A 19139-nucleotide genomic window follows, 5' to 3' on the forward strand; every position below is an offset into this window, starting at 1 on the left:
CCGATCTCAATCATGAGTTTTTAACAAATGAGCTTAATACTGTAAAGACACCCCATAGGTATCCGAGAGAATGCCATCACGAGAGGCTCTGGGCTGTCTCCTAACTGTGTGAAACAAATTTCCAGCCAAATATTTCAATTTTTCAACTTCTTTTAATGTTTCTACCACTAGAGCACCCATTTTGTGAATCTCAATTATCAGTTCTTAACAGATGAGATTAATTACTCTAAAGAGACCCCATGGGTATCAGAGAGACTGTCACAAGAGGCTAAGGAAAAAAACAATAACAAATTTTCCATCAACTTTTTTATACTTTATATCACAAGAGCACCCATTCTCTGACTCTCAACCATCAGTTCTTACCAAAGGAGCTTAATTACTCAAAAGAGACCCCATAACGGCATAACTTTCAGAGAGACTACCGACACCATAGGCCAAAACTTCATGTGTATAAGCTTTCTCATGTGTATAAGTGGGAAAAACAAATTTTCAATCAATTTTTTCAAATGTTTTCTATCACTAGAGCACCCATTCTGTGCTTCTCAATCATTGTCTTTTTTAAACAAATGGGCCTAATTAGTCAAAAGAGACCCCTTTTCAGAGAGACTGTCATGAGAAGCCATAGGCTTTCTCCTAACTGAGAAAAACTATTTTTTAAAATCAATTTAAAAAAAATGTTTTTGATAACTAAAACACCCATACTGTGACTCATATGCAAAATGACACACTCTGGATACGTGTCCCAAGTGGGCAAAAGTATCTTTATTGATTTTACCAGATAAAATTCCATACAAGATACAAGATACTAGACATTAATGATACTTCAAGGTTCATATGTCACATCTGTGAATGTATATTGAGCATTTTCGTATTCGAGCAGCAGACGATTTGTGGTCGTGAATGACAGTGGTCGTCAGGTCATTGGCAAAATGACACATTCTGGATACGTGTTTGCCCTATCTAATATCGAGTCCAATCCGGACACATACAAAACGCAGAGTGTCTTAGTGGCATTTCAATAGAACCCTCTAATGTAAATCCGACTTCCAGAGATCAAGTTTGAAGCTTTGTCTCTCTTTATCTTTATCTTATTAGCTTTTATTGTTTGCTTTTCAAATGTTCATGGTGGCAATTTGTATCTATCATTAGAGTAACATGGTGCTAAGGTATGATACAATGTACAAACATTGCAGACTGATTTCAGCAATGGCTAACAACAGTAATAGAGTGTGCTAGTACCCCATCCTTTTCCCCCTATTTCATCTGATACTAAATCATTCAATACAAGTAGTACCATGTTCACAAAGCGTTTCATTTGCTTTTCTTTATTGCAAAACATGTTATATTCCAACGCCAAATGTATTGATTTCGTACGTTACTTCCATTTTTTATTTGTTGAAATGAACAAGTCAATAAAGTTCAAGTAAATAAAGTTTGTCACACCCGATCTTGACACAGTATTGTGCACAGCCATTTTTTAAAAGAAAAGCAGGACATTCTAGTGAAAAATTAAATGGTCTGTGATCATTTTGTGATCAGAGATCTATGGAGATATAAACAGAGAAATCTGAATGAAAAGGGTGGACCTGATCCAAGCAATCTAGCCATGATGATGATGATATGCTTATATTCATACTCTAGTAATATCATCAACAGCCAATGTGTCATTTGTATGGACATGGCAGAAAATGGATTTATTGAGTGCTCAACAATCAGTAACTTAAACTCATTGATTTGCCACCTCAATGGTAAACCTTTTCATGACAATACCTTTTAATGATACCTGATAATTTTGAGCCATTATGATGCAGAGACACTTTAAGGCAACCTAAGCAATATTAGCCTAAGTCAAGGTTGTAAATCTGTAATTATCAAAGTCTATTTCTGGGGGGCACTTTTCTACACAATAATTTAATTAAATGAAGCAACTCTATTTCATTCCATACTAACAGCCAAGTAGCCAATATTCGATGTCACAGTGGCACGAGGATGCTATGGATTTTGATTTTAATTTGTTGTTATAATATTTTGGGAATCATAGCGTGGGTCATCCATGTGCCATTTTAACAGCTCAAGGTATGAAATAATGATGTGATTGTAGGAATAAAGTATAAGTAAATATCACTTACATACAGCCTCATCCCAAATATTTCTACTTTTAACACTCTAATATTGCTTAGGTTGCCTTTAAGATTCCAAGGAGTCCAAGGAGTTAAACTTCTACTTCTACAACAAACAAAAACAAACAAACAAAGTCTATAAGTCCTCCCGGAAACCAGCTTTCCATACAAGGTGCCTGGCTTCCTTCAGGGTGGCTACACCTTTCCTCTTTTGGTAGATGGCAGCCATTGCCTCTGGGAGGAGCACCATGACTTTATACTCACTCTTCTGTAGTAACAAATAAAGTACTTGTTAAATACAATGCTAGATATACATGCATGTTACATTGATACTTGTATGAGTTGTATGACTTAAACTTTGTGTTGAAATACAACAAAAACACTACTGACGGTGGACTTAGAACAGTACATTCACAATGACTAAAGATTTTGTCTTGATGATTAAAGTCTTCCTTACAAGTGACACAACAGGTTTCAAATCATAATCAAAGACAAGTAAGAAGTAGTCACGAAGGATTGAAGAAGCAGTCACAAGGTATCAGTAACAAATGTACATGTAATTATGTTGTTGTCCAGCTTTCCAAATCAATCATTGGATTATAACAGCCTCATAGGTCTTAAACTGAATATCAGAGCCTATCATGGCACCTTGTACACATGTAGGTACTTTTAGTGTTATCAAGGTGTATTTACAAAGAAGTCTTACCTGCGAGTCTGATAAGTTCTTGATAGGAATTTCCTTGTCTTTGATGAGACACTGCTGAATGACAGTGACCTGGTCTTCATCAAATGCCCCTGTGTGATGCATGTACTTGAGATTCCCTACAGTGAAGGATCAGGGTGTTAGTGTAATCTTCTATATGGTATGGCTAATGTACAAACAACTGAATTAAGAATGCCTTCTTTTAAGCTTTGTGCATCAGTGTGATAGCATGCAGGTAAGGATTGCAGGCATCAGTTCTATTTGCAAAATTTGCATACAATATCATTTTTAGTATTGCATACAATGACTTACGTCTGGTGGACAGGCCGGCCTCATCTCGCCCGTAAAAGACACAGTGTCTTTCATTTTCTGGAAACTAACATAAGAAATGATTTCAGTACTGTAGTAGCCAATTATCTTAATCGCTTTTATTTAATGAAAAAGGTAACTACTTTTACACAGGCTAAGCACTGTCAGTAAATACACTGTTTGACCTGAAGTAGACTTTTACCTGTCCTCCTGCCAGTTTCTCCAGGTACGGTTTCACTGCTGTGAAGTACCTTTTTAGCTCCAGCTCGGTGCATGGCCCAAACCTTGAAACACAAATAGACAGGGGGAGTAAGTTTTTGTCAAAGATAAACAGAGGAAATTTAAGACTTGAATCATCTTGAAGGGTCCCTTTTTAGCCAATCAAATTGCATCTAGTGCATCCATCTCTTGAGTAATCAAAGTAAATATGTTTCCTTGCAAATGCTTTCCTATAGTTTATTTACATGATGACAATTGTTAAGCACAGCATGAAATAATAGTATTCTAAAGGTGTAAACAGGAAAACAATGTCATGCTGGGTAAGATTGTAAGTTAATAAAGATAACAAAAATGAACCGAAATCAACTGTTAGTAATACTGATAGTATCCATTATGTAAAAGGCTCAGCCGAGTTTTCTTACAATAGATCAGGCGTAAAACTTTTCCTAGCTTCGATTCTACGCTGTAGCTCTGTAGTCTCAGCTGTAGTGGTGGCATCTGCAGTGGGCACATCTGTAGTGGTGGCATCTGCAGTGGTCAAATCTGTAGTGGTGGCATCTGCAGTGGGCACATCTGTAGTGGTGGCATCTGCAGTGGGCACATCTGTAGTGGTGGCATCTGCAGTGGTCAAATCTGTAGTGGTGGCATCTGCAGTGGGCACATCTGTAGTGGTGGCATCTGCAGTGGGCACGTCTGTAGAGGTGGCATCTGCAGTGGGCACGTCTGTAGAGGTGGCATCTGCAGTGGGCACGTCTGTAGAGGTGGCATCTGCAGTGGGCACGTCTGTAGAGGTGGCATCTGCAGTGGGCACGTCTGTAGAGGTGGCATCTGCAGTGGGCACATCTGTAGAGGTGGCATCTGCAGTGGGCACGTCTGTAGAGGTGGCATCTGCAGTGGGCACATCTGTAGAGGTAGCATCTGCAGTGGGCACGTCTGTAGTGGTGGCATCTGCAGTGGGCACATCTGTAGAGGTAGCATCTGCAGTGGGCACGTCTGTAGTGGTGGCATCTGCAGTGGGCACGTCTGTAGAGGTGGCATCTGCAGTGGGCACGTCTGTAGAGGTGGCATCTGCAGTGGGCACATCTGTAGTGGTGGCATCTACAGTCACTGTCACAGTGGTAACAGCAGTTCAAAAATTTAGAGTAACATCAAAATAAATCAACCTGTACTCGTCATGATTTTCCTAATGGAAGGACAATATAGTGACTATATACAGTCAACTTACTTACTTACTTACTTATAATTAGTTGGAGCTCCTGCTCTAACCAATCCAGAGATCTTCCTCCAATGCACTTGGTCCTCCATGGCCCTTTGTAGCTCTTTGGTATCATGCAGACTTTTGTCACTACGTAGATTGTCTAATTAGGTAACCCTGGGTCTTCCCCTACCTCTTTTTCCTTTAGTAGTAGGCTCCCAAAGTAGGTGTGCAGGGATTTCAGGGTGTCTAACACAATGCCCAGCCAGTTTCAATCTGCACTGTTGTATTTTCAACCCTGTATTATTTTAGCGGCCACCTTTGCATGGCGATCACCTGGCCATTTCGGTCACTTCCTGTCATTCCCTTGGATTTTTCCCATTGAACTCAGCATTTAAAAACAGTCTATAGTGGCCACCTGTCCAATGCAGCCACACGATAAGAAAAAAAATTCTGGTCCCAAAGATACAGAAACACTGCCTATTGTGACCAAACAGCAGCTGTATGTCACCCTACGCCGAATGTTAAATCGTATTTTGCTAGGATTTGGCATTCTCGACAGGATCATTTGGCGATAGTGGAAGGTGCGCATGTCTTGAACTTTAGAGTGCAAGTCTTTGTCGGCTTGTTTACCAACATCGTGCATGGCAATATTGATAATTTTTGGTAGATTTAAATTTGGTTAGGTCAGTTGAATTATGAGGCGATCGAGACAATGATAAACTCAGCACAAAATGTTTCACATATCAACTTTTGATCATATTTCTGATGTTTCTGCATCAATTTGAATATATTATATATCAATTGAAAGCTTGTATGATTCCCTTTCTATGGTATCAAACACATTATGATTGTTAACTCATGAAATGAGCCCGGGCCTGCTTACATGAGTGGGACACAAAAAAAGGGGGAAAAAAGGGAATCACACAAGCTTTCAATTGATATATGATACATTGAAATTGATGCAGAAACATAAGAAATATGATCAACCAAAGTTGATTTGCGAAACTTTTTGTGTCGAGTATAGTTAGTTAGAAAGATTAGTGGGTATACTTAAAATGAAATCATGTGTAACTTATTGCTTGTGGTCAATTCATCAGCATTTTCTCTATGGTGGCCACCTGCATGTCTATATAGTGACCACATTTCTCCAGTCCCTTGGGTGGCAGCTATAGACAGGTTTGACTGTATATATATATCGTATATTTGTGGTATAAAAGAATATGATTTTTTTTTTCAGTCCCACTTTGTTTCTCCATAGTGACTGTTGATTAAAAGTAACTTACTCTTGGTGACAATCCTTGGCTGCAGTTGGATGTAGTACTTAACCATTCCATCTGGCATGGTAGCTCTGGTCACCTTCTGTCTTGGTAGCAGCTTTTCCAGGCCAGTTGATTGTATGATCTTTCTCTTTCTGGACTGTATTCCTTGAGACTTGTTGATCTGGCCCTTGTGTGATGTATTTGGTACCAGGTGGGTAACAGAAACTCCACCTTCCTAAACAAAGGTATTTATCATTAAAACAATTATCAGTTAGTAGTTGGCCTCAGTTTGAAAAAAAATGTTAAAAGTGCTTTTGACAAAAGGTGTTTAAAGTTTGTGTACCTGAAACCTGGATTGAGTGCTGCAATTGTCTTCTGTCAGTTTGGGTGCAGGCCTAGGATGGCTGTGATGTGTCTGATGCTGAAGAGTGCCTACTGTAATGAAAAAAAGCAACATCTTCTTTGAGACTGGTTTATTGATTGAAAACTACTGGCAGCCAAAATGCTGAATTGTGAGATTCACAGTTACAAAGTCACAACCTACAGGTGAAATACATCAATCAACTTATGTACATTCAATCAACTTATGTACATAGTCGCCAATTTACAACATAATAGAATACAATAATCATTACACATTGGCGCTAAATAAAAGTTATTTAGTGCTGTTCAAGAGCTTGACAATGTAGGTATTAAATGGGCAAATTTACCGCAAACTTAAAACAACCGCGAACAGTCCTTTTTCTGCTTCCGCGAAATTAAATCCCTGCGAAATCAAATGCTTTTAATTGTTCAAGAATAGTGACTGGCCTTTTTTGGTCGTTCTAGGTCATTTGTGTTGTATGATAATTCACACAACCAGTAGTTACCATTACTTTATCTAAATTAAGATTTAGAAATTGAATCATAATTTAACTTTCCAAAATTCCCATTGCAGGAGTAATAGTAAGATCTCAAAGCAACTAAGCTAACATAGATGCAATTTGAACAGGTTCTAGGAGTCCTTGTATAAAGATAAGCCAAACAAAGGAAGGAGTCTGGCTAAAGCTAATATAAACTTGTTAGCATATGTGGGGAACATCTGGTATTGTTTCATTTCTGATTGTGAAATTGTGCATGCTGTTGTAACCTAGTGGTTATTGAGGTTGCCTATAACTTGGCCAGATTGTGACATAATTTAACATGTAACAATATTTTTTATTACATATCACTTACCACATTTCTTGTAGAAGAAAACATAAGAGTGATCAGCAGCTGCCATTTCATTCATGATGTTGCATTGATGGACTTTCTCATCATTACAAAGGAACCATTGTTCATTCCGAAGAGTGTAGGCAGTGTAGTGGCCAGAGTTGAAATCTCCAAAGTGGCACTGTCGATGGGAAACAGGAAAGCAATGACACAGTGTTACTTTGACCAACATGAATGATAACAATATGAGATTTAGATTTATGTGACCGACAACAGATAGTTTTTGGACTCCTGAAGCTAATTGAATATACATGTACTAGATGCCATGAAATACTTTTCATCTAAAACTTTTGAAGACGTACATTTTTACTGGATTAAGACTCATCATAGGAAAGAAGCAAGATCTTTTCATTGTCATGACTTGATGTGACAAGTATGTGATGTTTCACCAGTATAGCCACTAGTCTGTAGCGTTGCCTCTGAATCTCCAATTCTTCTTCTATCTGCACTCGTCGCCCGTCAATCTGTCGTCTGCCTATGGGTCTCGTGTTGGTAATGGCATATCTTAACAAGACAACAGGTAGGAGAAGTCCGTGTGAAGTTATTTCTCGACATATGTCGCCCTCATGGCTCTCCACCATGCTGAAAAGACATAATTGTATACTTTCTATTAGACAAGTGTCCTGTCTTTTGCCTGACATCAAACAGTGTATTGATATATGTCTAGTCTCTAGACCACATTCATCATGAAAGAATTTATACGGATGCACCCGCATGTGCTTATATCTGACCATGTTCTTATTTCAAACGGCTAGCCTTTTGCCTCCAGGATTCACCCGAGCAATCTGTTTCTGAATCAGATTCGAATTACTTGTTTCACATGTAATGTATACTGCTAGTGGCACTCAAGGTCCGAGGTCAAAGTCAGATCAAAGTCATTTTTTGCTGTATCCCCCATATGGCTATCAGTGCAACATTTTTTTCAGTGGCCCTGTGAGATGTGGCCACAGCGATGACAGGATTTTATGATCATGATAGTGACCGCTACTGTATATTCCAATTCCCCGCCCTATGCCGTGATCTTTGACCCACTGGTACCCAGATGTAAAATGGATTAACGCTTTTGGTGACAATTCGCAAAAGTCAATGCGGGAAAAAAAATTGTTTCAAAACCACCTAGTGTGGTGGAACAGAAACATCCATATTGAAACCGTTTGGTGCGTGAATGGTGACAAATTTCATCTGTTTTGGCCTCCCAATGAGGATGCATCTTGAAAGTTGAATGGGGCCTTAGAGGATGATACTTTCATTGAAAGCTCTCACGCTCTTTCTGCTTTTAACCTACTAATGTATGCGGCTTTAAAGAGTGATGAAGAATCATGAAGTAAAACAGCTTGTCAATTGTGAAAGTGGCTGCATTTCATTATTGACTCAAGTACAAAAAGTTATCAGATGATGGCATGATTATATTGAAATTTACTTAGTAAACATCTAAATTAAAAGAGACATCCATGTATTGCTAAATTGCTGAAAATTGTTATGATATATTTGTGTACTCTGTCATATATATTTCTGCAGACTCCTCAAAAAGGTTTTGAAAAGGATAGTTGTAACATTGAAGAAAGGAGTCAATGCTAATTAGTAATTTAGAACAATAGATATTTGAAGTTGAAAGCTGTTGATTGTTTTTCTCTGAAGATGTTCATTTTGCCAGATGACAGAACAGTTGAAAAGACAAGCATGACTTAAAATTACTCACTGACAGTCATACGCTCACTATTCCAGGGTTTACCGCATCAGGTATGGGTTAATATAGATAATGCTTACACATTGATTTGGAGCCTTGATGGCACTGGGTAGGTTGAGGAAATGAAGACATTTCCTTGGACCATATGATATGACCTTCAAGTTGCTATTTTTAATAATAGTGTCAACATGATACTATACTATTGATTTAAAAGTTTGAAAGCTAGCAATACATACCAGTCCAGGTCCATCCAGTCACAATGTCCTGACACCATGTGTAAATGCAAGAGCTCACTTATAGCCAACTCATTGTCCTCACTGATGTTTGTTGGCACATGAATGTATGGCTTCTTCTCCTCTTTTTTGCTGACAATGGTGCAGTCATGGCATGTTGTCTCTACAGAAAATTCAGCTGTCCAAGGCCTGTATTAAATACATGTGCATATTGATAATTCATCCATTGATTATCTTCTAAATAGATGTCTTAAGGTTTTAGGATTGTCTAAATTGGCATTTTGACCTTCTATTGTTTTCTCATTAATGAGTTAAGAAAGGATGGAGCCAATTAACAAATTTTGATAGATGGGCATAAAAGAATTTGGATGACCTCATCAGGTTTCATTGCCCCTAATATTATTTTTTTCTATGAGAAAATACATGGCTTTGGTACATGACGCGCAGCATAGAAGCTATGTTTTTCATGTTAATAATGGTGAAAGCTACAAACTCATGCTTGCGCCAATTGATATCTGTTAATGATCTGTAGTTTAATGATATAGAAAATAGTTGTTTTCATACAGCACATATCAGTAAAACAACAATACAGATACATGCCCAATGGATAAAATTCTGTCGAGAAAAAAAGGTGGCAATTCTCTAGCTGCTCTTAGGCCACACCAATTTGATGTGTTGTTTGATAAATTATGCTTAATAGGAAAAACATGATGAAAACAAAGCCTGAAGGTAATATCAATGCTTTGGTGTGTGCTCAGTTTTATGATTTGATTACAGTCATATCAAAATTTTTCTTCCTGCTTTGATGATGTCGTGTGATATACATTCACCTTAATGTGTCCGAGAAAATCATCATCATCATCATCGGGCGACTTACACAAGGCGGGGTTATACTGCCGCTTTCCTTTGTCTGAGAACAAATAAATTGGTGTGGCCTCAAGCATCATTTGCCAACCTGACATGCATATAGTGAAAGTTCAACAATTACCCTGCAGCTGGCATCTTATTCATCAAAAGCTCAAAGAACTCAGCTGCGTCCTGCTGAGTTGGACAGCGTAGCTGGCTAAACTGGCTTCTGACTTGAGCAATCAGCTCTGTCGTATCTACCACTTCAGACCGAACAAGCTGACTATGGGATCTGATGAAATTTCCCAGCCACTGTAAGAAGCTGTCATTTGGGAAGTTCTGGGCACACATGTACTCCCCAATCCCACTTGCGATAAGGCACTGGATGGTTGCATTCACATAGCACCGCACCTTCGTCGGATTTGAAAAACCCTAAGCAGAGATAGAAGGCATAATTATGTAGCTAGCAATCACATCTTGCTAAAAGGCCTATGCAATGATGATGCACTGTTTAGGTGCTGTTAATGTTGGCATTGACCTTTTTGGTTGGAATCATGATTAATGAAGATTATGGCAAATACAGCTTTATTTTACATGATAATGAACATGTAGTCCTACACTGCATACTGTTGTGGCATCTCATTCTGCCCATCACTTCTAAGAATTACAATGAAAAAGCTGAATAGAACTTCATGAACCTTTGGTTGGAGGGAAGCAGTATGTTCCGCTTGGCGTTTGCAATTTCTGCTTGTTGAAGTCGGTGATTTCTGTGAAACCATGAACAAGAAGATTAACTTATCTAACAACTATAACTCTAATGTACTTCGATCTATTGCTAAGATAGATCAAGTGATATATAGCTACTAAGCTTTTCCATGAGTACTTTTCTGTGCTTAGTATTTAGCTACTGCAGCAATTCAGGAATACTTTTGCTTAGCAGGTTGCATACCACAAAAACAAAATTTAGCAAAAAGAAATTAAAACAAATTAAAACCTTTCCCATCAGTGGAGTCTTCCCTTTGAGTCCTTCCACTTGCCCAAGTCTTTGGTGGTGCACACTTTGTAATGACTCCTGCAATATGCATGTGCATTGTTACCAATCATTTGTTTTTGATGACTTGCAATGGCACTTAAAGTAATCCATCGTGCAGTTAAGTTTGCCCAGGTCACAAATAACTTATTTTTGCACTACGTAATGCAAAGTCAATTCAAAGAGATACAGGTAAAGGATGGAAAGAACCATATGATAAGATGGAATGAACCATATTGAATTAGATACATGTAGGTGCCATATGCCAATAACAATATGAAACTTTAGGACAGAAAAGTATGTAGGACAATAACCGTTGTGATGATTCCTTTACATGCATTTATATTTGGTAATGGCAATGGTATTCTAGACTGGAATATATTGAATTAGGTTCAAGCAAAAAAAAATGTATACCTTGGGATCAGTGTCCAGCTCTGTCCAGGACATGGAATCCTTTCTTGCTGTGGAAAGCATGAAAAAAGATACATAAAATAAGTTATCATGTAGACAATTATATTGTACCACTAGACATTAAAAAGTTAATTCTCAATCAAAAAGAAATACCGGGTATTGGTTTTGAAAAGCACACCAAAACATCATTGTGTGACTGTGACCAATGCCTGCTTGAATGAATTTAGCACTAACATTCTAACATCTTAGAGTTTTCCAGCTGGACTGCACTGTTTCAGGATCCCATGCAATTAACAGAAGTGTGAGGTAATCAGTTGTTCAATTAATTGGCTTCTTATGTATCGTGGAAATGCAGGAAATGTTGCCAAATAATCAAACAAAGAAAATTGTAAGCATAACAGAATGTATGGAGAATCCAAGATAGACATGCATGTATTTATACTTACCTTTTGTGGTTGCTGTGACTTTGCCATCCACACCTACATTCACAAGCAGTTTGGAGTACTTTTTTCCAATGGATGTTGCAAACTCCTTGTTGACAGCAGTATTTTGCAAATGCCAAGTAAGTCTCACCACGAATATATGGTTTTGAGGCTGCAGCTGGTCCAGAAAGTATCTACTTCTGCCTATTGAGCTAAATAATTGCTCCGCACTCTGTGTGTCAAGCCACCCTCTCATCTGTGGTACAAGAGATGCTTGCCTCAGCAGCTCTCTTTCCTGTGAAGAATTGTTCTGGTGTAGCCAATCAAACAGGCAATACTTGTCGGTGCTCCCAGTGGCAGGATGTGCGCCTGTGGTTTCAGATGTAGTCACTGTGACAGTAGCTTTTCCAACCTCCAGGCAGGGTAACTCTTTCCTGAAGTTGCCGCTTGTCACTAGTTCAATGTTTTGTGGGGTTGGCTCTGCTAGTCTCCCACCATGTGGTTGGAACATTCCAGGACATCTTCCATTCCCATGTGCTGCTATTATTTGAGGCATGTCTGCTATGGTGACAGTCGGCTGCCACTGCATGGATAGTAGTATGTCAACAAAGTCCCGAGGACTTTCCCCTCTCAGAAGGAACTTAGCAGCATAGACAACCCTATGCGGACATGCTGCAACCAGCAAACCTCCTGCAAAAACATATATGATTGTACTTACACACAGTATAGAATTAGAAAGGAACAAAATGAATACTGCAATCAATTATCAACAGGAAAAGTAGCAAGCAGGACCTAGTAAGTTCATTTCCATTTCTACAAACTTGTGAATTGAATGTGTGTCAGCATACAGCTTCGTGAGTTACTCCTTTTGGATCACAAATTTGATTTCAGATCTCAGTTAGAGGTATGAAACATGCTTACCTGATGCTCCCCAGATCTTAGAAAGAACCTTGTTGAAGACTGTGGGGTTCTGCAGCTTGTTTTGTAGACGCTGTATGCAGTCGATCTTGTTCCCAAGATGGCTCACGTTGGTTGCCTTGCACAACTGTTTGATTGTTTGGGCCTTAAGTTGGATTTTAAAGAGAGGAAAATGAACAGCTTGTTTTTTTGAGTTTGGATGAAAGATTATGTCAATCACAAAATGTAGGCAGTTAATCAGAATTGTCAGCAACATAGGTATAAAAATACTTTTCCCTGACATATTTCTTGATGTAAGCCATAATTAAACTTGTATGGCATAATTTTAGAATAGTCATTAAAGCTGATAACCACACACAAGGAAGTCATGTGAGTCTTAGTATCTTTCACGACTTACCTTTCCCTCACAAAGGAGGTCAATAAGGCGCTCCTCTGTCAGATCTGTGTTGCAGTCATCCACCTGTAGATCCTCCAGACTTTCTGGATGCTTCTTAAGGTATTCAGTGTTCAAGCATGCAGGGCCCCTTGTGTAGGGTCCGATCCATGGGGCCCAGAATTGGAAGGTTGGTTCAACCTTAAATGGATTTTCTTGATCCCCTGTTTCCATGTGATTTGTAAAAAATGTATATTGTTAATGGCTAGATGAATGTAAAAGAAAATAGTTTCATTAGACCATGGCTATTAAAATGGTCATTGTGAAGATATTGTCAACTCATAAAGTACTCTAATTCAATTTATCCTGAGTGTAGATTTACACTTGAAAAGTTACAACTGTCCATGACACTGCTAATGTGGTGCATTGATCAAGCAAATAATAAATTCATTCATGCTTTCACTTAAATCTTATTCCTATGTTCATAGAACTTAGCTTAATCCCCTCCCCCAGATTAAGAAATATTTTTCTACTTGTGTTCATACAGGGGTGATGTGTTGGGAATATCAAATTGGAACATACTTGAAAGAAGCCCTCTTGCCACAATCTCTGATTCTACTTTGTCCCAAAATGAAGCCAGGTCAACTTCATCTGTACAGCCATCAGTAGAGTCCAAGCTTGACGCTGTAGGGAAGACAAAGAAAAAAGACAAATTGTAAGTCGTTAAAAAAAATACAATTGAGAAAAGAAAAGCATAAATTAGGGCTCTTTCATTATTTTGTATATTGTTAACTGACATTGTTGTTCCATAATATCTTTATTTCCCCTAGATGGTGTTTTCATTGTACATGTACCATCTTTTCATAATTGTACAAATGAGTGGCACAAGTAATGTCAATTACACATCATAACAGTATTCTTCCTTCTTAGTCTGAGCCTACCTGTCATGTGAAAGGCAACCTTCCTGTCAAGGTCCATGATCAATACAGGGGGATGATGTCCACACCTGATACAGTAGTACTCATACTGATGTCCGGAGAGAACTTCAAACAACAGATAGGCATTGAGAATATCCTGCCGTGGGAGAGTTGTGTCCAGAGTATCCTCCAGGCAAGATGTCATCCTTCCCACAGCTGTGTGGTTCTGAAAGAGAAATCATCTACTGAGTCTGCCTCAAAGTGTTCATTGATGCATTTTTGTTTCCTCATCACAGTACAGGTTGGTGTATTGGAACAGCTACTAGAGTCTGCCAGGATATACCCTGTATGAAGGCCAGTTTTCTTAGCCTGGACAATAGGAATTTGAAATGGCATGAATGCTTAATGTAAACTTGTCTTACATAATAATATCAATCATTGTGTCATGAGAAAGGCTTTCCAAAAATGGCAAAAGTCAATTTTGATTATTGGAAGATTTTCGGAGACTGCTTGCCAATTTTTGACTTTACATTTCATGTACCAAAGACCACAGAGTTGAATTCTTGCATGTTTACCTTCACACCTGCCCTCAGCCAGAAACACAGTTGAAGTGTGAGGAAAGTCTTGTTGTTATAGTTCAGAAGTCCATCCTCGTACTCCTGATAACGAAAGACGTGATGGCACTGGGGACACTTCCGTACAAAGACTTCTATGTCTGAAATAAATAAAAAGGAAAATTTATGATACAGACCTAACTATTTATCAATGAAAAGCCTTGATTAGGTGCAAAACAATTGAATTACTAATAGATAAACGTCATTCTCATCTCCATTGATGTGCACTGTAATTTACAAAGCAATGCTGCCATATGATAGTGCAGTATTTTACAAAACATATTCTTACCTGTTGATATGTGCTGGAGGCCAACGATCTTTGCCTTGGAAGTTGCCAGCTCTTCTTGTAACTTTGGTGTATTTTCACACAGTGTGCAGACTTCTTCCTTGGGGTGGATGGTAGGATTCAGCAACTCGTGCCCAACTGTGTCCAGATATTTGATGTTCTTTGGAATGGTCTTCGTCCTCAGATATGATGTCATGGTTCTTATCATGGATGCCGTATACTCTGTTGTATCTGTGTCATTGCAGGTATCCACAAGGTGATCACTTTCTGGAGCAGATGATCCACGATGTTGGATGCTCCACCACTTGCTTATTCCCTTGTGAATACATCCACGTTTGATCTTGCAACAGGTGCAGTTAAGGATGTTGCCTGATAATGCAACAACTGCCCTTCCCAGCTTTGCCCAATGGTGATGGCCTCCATCATACACTGATAGGAACACAGTGTCATGTGCACCTGGTGGTTGCCAAGGAACTACGAGTGGTGCGCCTGCGAGTGCTGCCTTGCTTTGGAGATCTACACACTCTGCTTGTCTCTCCTGAGTCATACCTGTCATAGGAAGATGTTCTTCATTGAGTTCTACTTCTGAAGGCGCAGCTTCCGCATAAGGCACAGACAGGAGATGTGTGCATTGAAATGAGACATCTCCTCCCCTGCTAACTGCATTGAGTATGTCATTGCACCCCTCCTGTTCACATTTCACTTGTTGGTTTGGGCCGGAAAGATGGAGTCGGACATGAAGTGGGTATGTAGGACCAGAAATCGATTTACTGACCATATATAGACCCAACTTTGGATCAACTGAGATGCATTGATGATGTCGTTTTTCTGAAATGTCCGTAAAATGGTCATTGTGTTTGTTAGTCATATGTCTCCTGATGCTTTTTTTCAGCATTTCCACATGACAGAGCTTGCACTTCACCAGACCTCCTGACTTCTGTACTCTTGTAGATGCAGATTCCACATGTGACTGGAAAGAAGCAGACTCCACACATGACTGGGAAGACTCAGACTCCACACGTGACTGGGAAGAAGCAGAAACCACACGTGACTGGGCAGACTCAGGCTCTACATGTGGCTGGGAAGAAGCAGACTCCACACGTGACTGGGAAGAAGCAGACTCCACACGTGACTGGGAAGAAGCAGACTCCACACGTGACTGGGAAGACTCAGGCTCCACATGTGACTGGGAAGAAGCAGACTCCACACGTGACTGGGAAGAAGCAGACTCCACACGTGACTGGGAAGACTCAGGCTCCACATGTGGCTGGGAAGAAGCAGACTCCACACGTGACTGGGAAGAAGCAGACTCCACACGTGACTGGGAAGACTCAGACTCCACACGTGACTGGGAAGAAGCAGACTCCACACGTGACTGGGAAGACTCAGGCTCTACATGTGGCTGGGAAGAAGCAGACTCCACACGTGACTGGGAAGACTCAGGCTCCACACGTGACTGGGAAGAAGCAGACTCCACACGTGACTGGGAAGACTCAGGCTCTACATGTGGCTGGGAAGAAGCAGACTCCACACGTGACTGGGAAGACTCAGGCTCCACACGTGACTGGGAAGAAGCAGACTCCACACGCGACTGGGAATACTCAGGCTCTACATGTGGCTGGGAAGAAGCAGACGCCACACGTGACTGGGAAGAAGCAGACTCCACACGTGACTGGGAAGAAGCAGACTCCACACGTGACTGGGAAGACTCAGGCTCCACACATGACTGGGAAGATGTAGACTCCTTGGTATGATTTTTGAGATGTTTCTCAAATCTATCTTTGCGTCTAACAATGCCGGTGCATATTGGACAATGGTAATGTCCCCTCAATCTGTTGGAATCTTCATGTATACATGGTAGAAAGCAGGAACAAACAAGCCTCCCTGAAAAGAAACAAGCATCAAAACTCATAAGCCTATAAATATGCAGGTTGGTCATTGTAAAAGAAATTGTTTCAAAGAAGAAATTTTAATTGGCTTGTCCTGAAGGTTTTCCATCCGAATGACAGAGAACAACATGAACACTAAAAATTGTAATACCTCCATGAAGTATTCAAATTATGCAAATAACTGTAATGTGTATGGTAATTGCAGAAACTTTTGCAGTGGTTTAATGTTCGCGGTTTTCGCGGTGCCCACTTCACCGCGAACTTAAAACCACTGCAAACATTTTTCCGTGGAAGTAAGAGACTACAGCACATGGTGCTACTGCGAACTTAAAACCACCAAGTCCTTTTTCCCGCTAATGTGAAATTAAATCCCCGCAAACTTAAATGCATTTACAGTATCTAAAGGGACACACGACAACGGAAGTTACTAGAATTCATTTTCTACTTTCCCATCACCGAGGCAACAAGTATTTTTGATCTAATTTATGAAAGCTATTCTGAGGGGATGTGGGACAAGTACTATCACTGTGCAAAATGTGAGCCAAATCAATTTTTCTTACTGCATGGGATTTGTAAACTTTCTTAATTAATTATGCAAATAAGCACATGATTGACATAACTATCATTGAAATATAAAGATGATCACCCAATGTATCTACATACCAAATATCTTGACGATATGTTGGCCCTTCCTGAGTTATTCTGTTTCAAAGTTTGCAACAACATTGGCCCCTGCAGTTCAAAACAGGCCGCCAGGGAACCAAACGTACACCACTGTACACCAGGCTGATTCATCCGCTCATTCGTAGCCGCCGATTCAGTCGCCGATTCACGATGAGACAGAACATAGCTACTCATTTAGATACAAACAGAAAATTTCCTAAATTCGCCCCAAAACGTCCATGCATGTCAGATATTGCTTCAAATGGTCTGTAACAACTCATCCAATGTGAATTGAAATATAAATGATATCAGAAAATAACATTTCAACTATAAAGTGAAAATTAGATACTAGCAAATGAAACCTAGCGACAATATTATGAACTACGGCCAAATCACTAACAGAAAAGCAAGTCAAGTCCTGCAAAATCCTAAATTTTCACAAATCCAATCAAATTTTACCGAAATTAATTAAGCCACAGCGGGCCTTATTTATGATTAGTAATACGAAATGGGCTACAAAATCGGCTGCTAAACAGGACAACAGAGCAAATGTAGCTTACCAGATCCCAACATTATTTTGTGGGTTGGTTAATTAGTTTTAATGCCTTACGTGCCTTGTAGAAACGTAAACAATAGTTTTCAGCAGTTATATGGCTTTGAGCATACCGGAGTATCTATGCTACATGTACGTACTAAAAGTCACAAAATTCACAGACAGCAAGGCGTAATGACGTCAGGGTACCATAAAGTTGACATATGTGGTCTTAGGGACACCAGAGCGTTATTTTCACCCATTAACCCCAATGAAAAGCTTCATAGACAATAAACTAGACATACAACTTCAACCAGACTCATTGTGGTCACACCGGACGTCGACTGACTATGCTACGTACCCTAAGTCACAAAATTAACAGATAGCAAGGCGTAAAGCCCCCTTTACAAATCAAGAATTTAGCTCGGCCGAGTTGTTGGCGAGCTCCAAATGGACATTTTCGGCCGGAGTATGACCGGCGTTTTGCCGATTATGCGGACCTCGAGCGATTTTTAGCAGCTCGGCCGGCGTTTGCGGGGCACTTGCCGCTGCGCTTAATTTCAGCGAGGCCTCGGCGGCGAGCTTTGAGCTCGGAGAGCTCGTCAATGGGTTGACTGTTGCTCGACCGGAGCTTGTCCGAGCAATGGCCAAGACTTGGCCAATCCTCGGGCGGCAACCCGACGGTTTTTGACTCTCTTTTTCGGTCGGAGTTTGCCCGAACTCTTCTGCCTCGCGCCAGACTCGTTCGGGCTTCCTGCAATAACCGGACGATATTCCGTCCGACTTTTAACAAGTTTGGCGTGCTTTGGGCGAGCGTTGTGCTGTTGTCGCTGGGAGCTCGGGAGGGTTCCGGCAGAATTTTAACTGTTACCTAATCAATTTGACACCTGTGTTGAACACGTGCCTTTGCTTTGGGCTTTCATCTTTAGTAAACAGTTTGTTCCGAAATATAAGACAAATAAAGACTACTGTATGAACTTTTCTAAGAAAGCTGCGTGCCTTTTATAATGTAAGGCAATTGGACACCAAGACAGTACTTCCTACTTATGTTTTTGCTATAGGTTTGGATGTGTGAGATCATATATACTTCATGTCTAAAGTCTTCCAGTCTGACCCTCGGACGGCTTTTGCCGGCCTTCGCTCGAGGTTTCCCCAAGGTTCGCCCGAGGTTCGCCCGATTTCAACTCTGTCAAAATTTTTGTATTATGGTGAATAAGACTGGTCTGTTCACTTTCTGGCTCTGTGGGTAGTTTTTGGAT

General features: G+C 40.0%; 3 protein-coding genes and 2 long non-coding RNA genes across 5 annotated transcripts; all 5 read right to left on the reverse strand.

The window, feature by feature from the left end:
• Positions 1-3769: 3769 nt before the first annotated feature.
• On the reverse strand, positions 3770-5805 carry LOC118430161 (uncharacterized protein PB18E9.04c-like). The gene is made up of 2 exons (XM_035840870.1): positions 5793-5805; positions 3770-4458 (listed from the first exon to the last, which is right to left on the reverse strand). The coding sequence occupies exons 1-2, from the start codon at positions 5803-5805 to the stop codon at positions 3770-3772; spliced, it is 702 nt and encodes a 233-aa protein (XP_035696763.1).
• A 24-nt stretch (positions 5806-5829) lies between these two features.
• LOC118429873 lies at positions 5830-7630 on the reverse strand. The gene is made up of 4 exons (XR_004832807.1): positions 7449-7630; positions 7024-7180; positions 6152-6243; positions 5830-6043 (listed from the first exon to the last, which is right to left on the reverse strand). It is a non-coding gene; the product is annotated as an uncharacterized LOC118429873 (long non-coding RNA).
• Positions 7631-8988: 1358 nt separating this feature from the next.
• LOC118430018 lies at positions 8989-10597 on the reverse strand. The gene is made up of 3 exons (XR_004832821.1): positions 10524-10597; positions 9968-10257; positions 8989-9168 (listed from the first exon to the last, which is right to left on the reverse strand). It is a non-coding gene; the product is annotated as an uncharacterized LOC118430018 (long non-coding RNA).
• A 145-nt stretch (positions 10598-10742) lies between these two features.
• Positions 10743-13213, reverse strand: LOC118430162 (HMG domain-containing protein 3-like). The gene is made up of 5 exons (XM_035840871.1): positions 13004-13213; positions 12610-12751; positions 11713-12378; positions 11270-11316; positions 10743-10757 (listed from the first exon to the last, which is right to left on the reverse strand). Exons 1-5 carry the CDS (start codon positions 13211-13213, stop codon positions 10743-10745), a joined length of 1080 nt encoding a protein of 359 aa, XP_035696764.1.
• Positions 13214-14698: 1485 nt separating this feature from the next.
• Positions 14699-16886, reverse strand: LOC118430163. Its single transcript, XM_035840872.1, has one exon. The coding sequence runs from the start codon at positions 16733-16735 to the stop codon at positions 14699-14701; it is 2037 nt and encodes a 678-aa protein (XP_035696765.1). The 5' UTR covers positions 16736-16886.
• Positions 16887-19139: the final 2253 nt, after the last annotated feature.

The sequence above is a fragment of the Branchiostoma floridae genome, chromosome 14 (assembly GCF_000003815.2).
Source record: "Branchiostoma floridae strain S238N-H82 chromosome 14, Bfl_VNyyK, whole genome shotgun sequence".
In the NCBI taxonomy this organism is placed as follows: Eukaryota; Metazoa; Chordata; class Leptocardii; order Amphioxiformes; family Branchiostomatidae; genus Branchiostoma; species Branchiostoma floridae.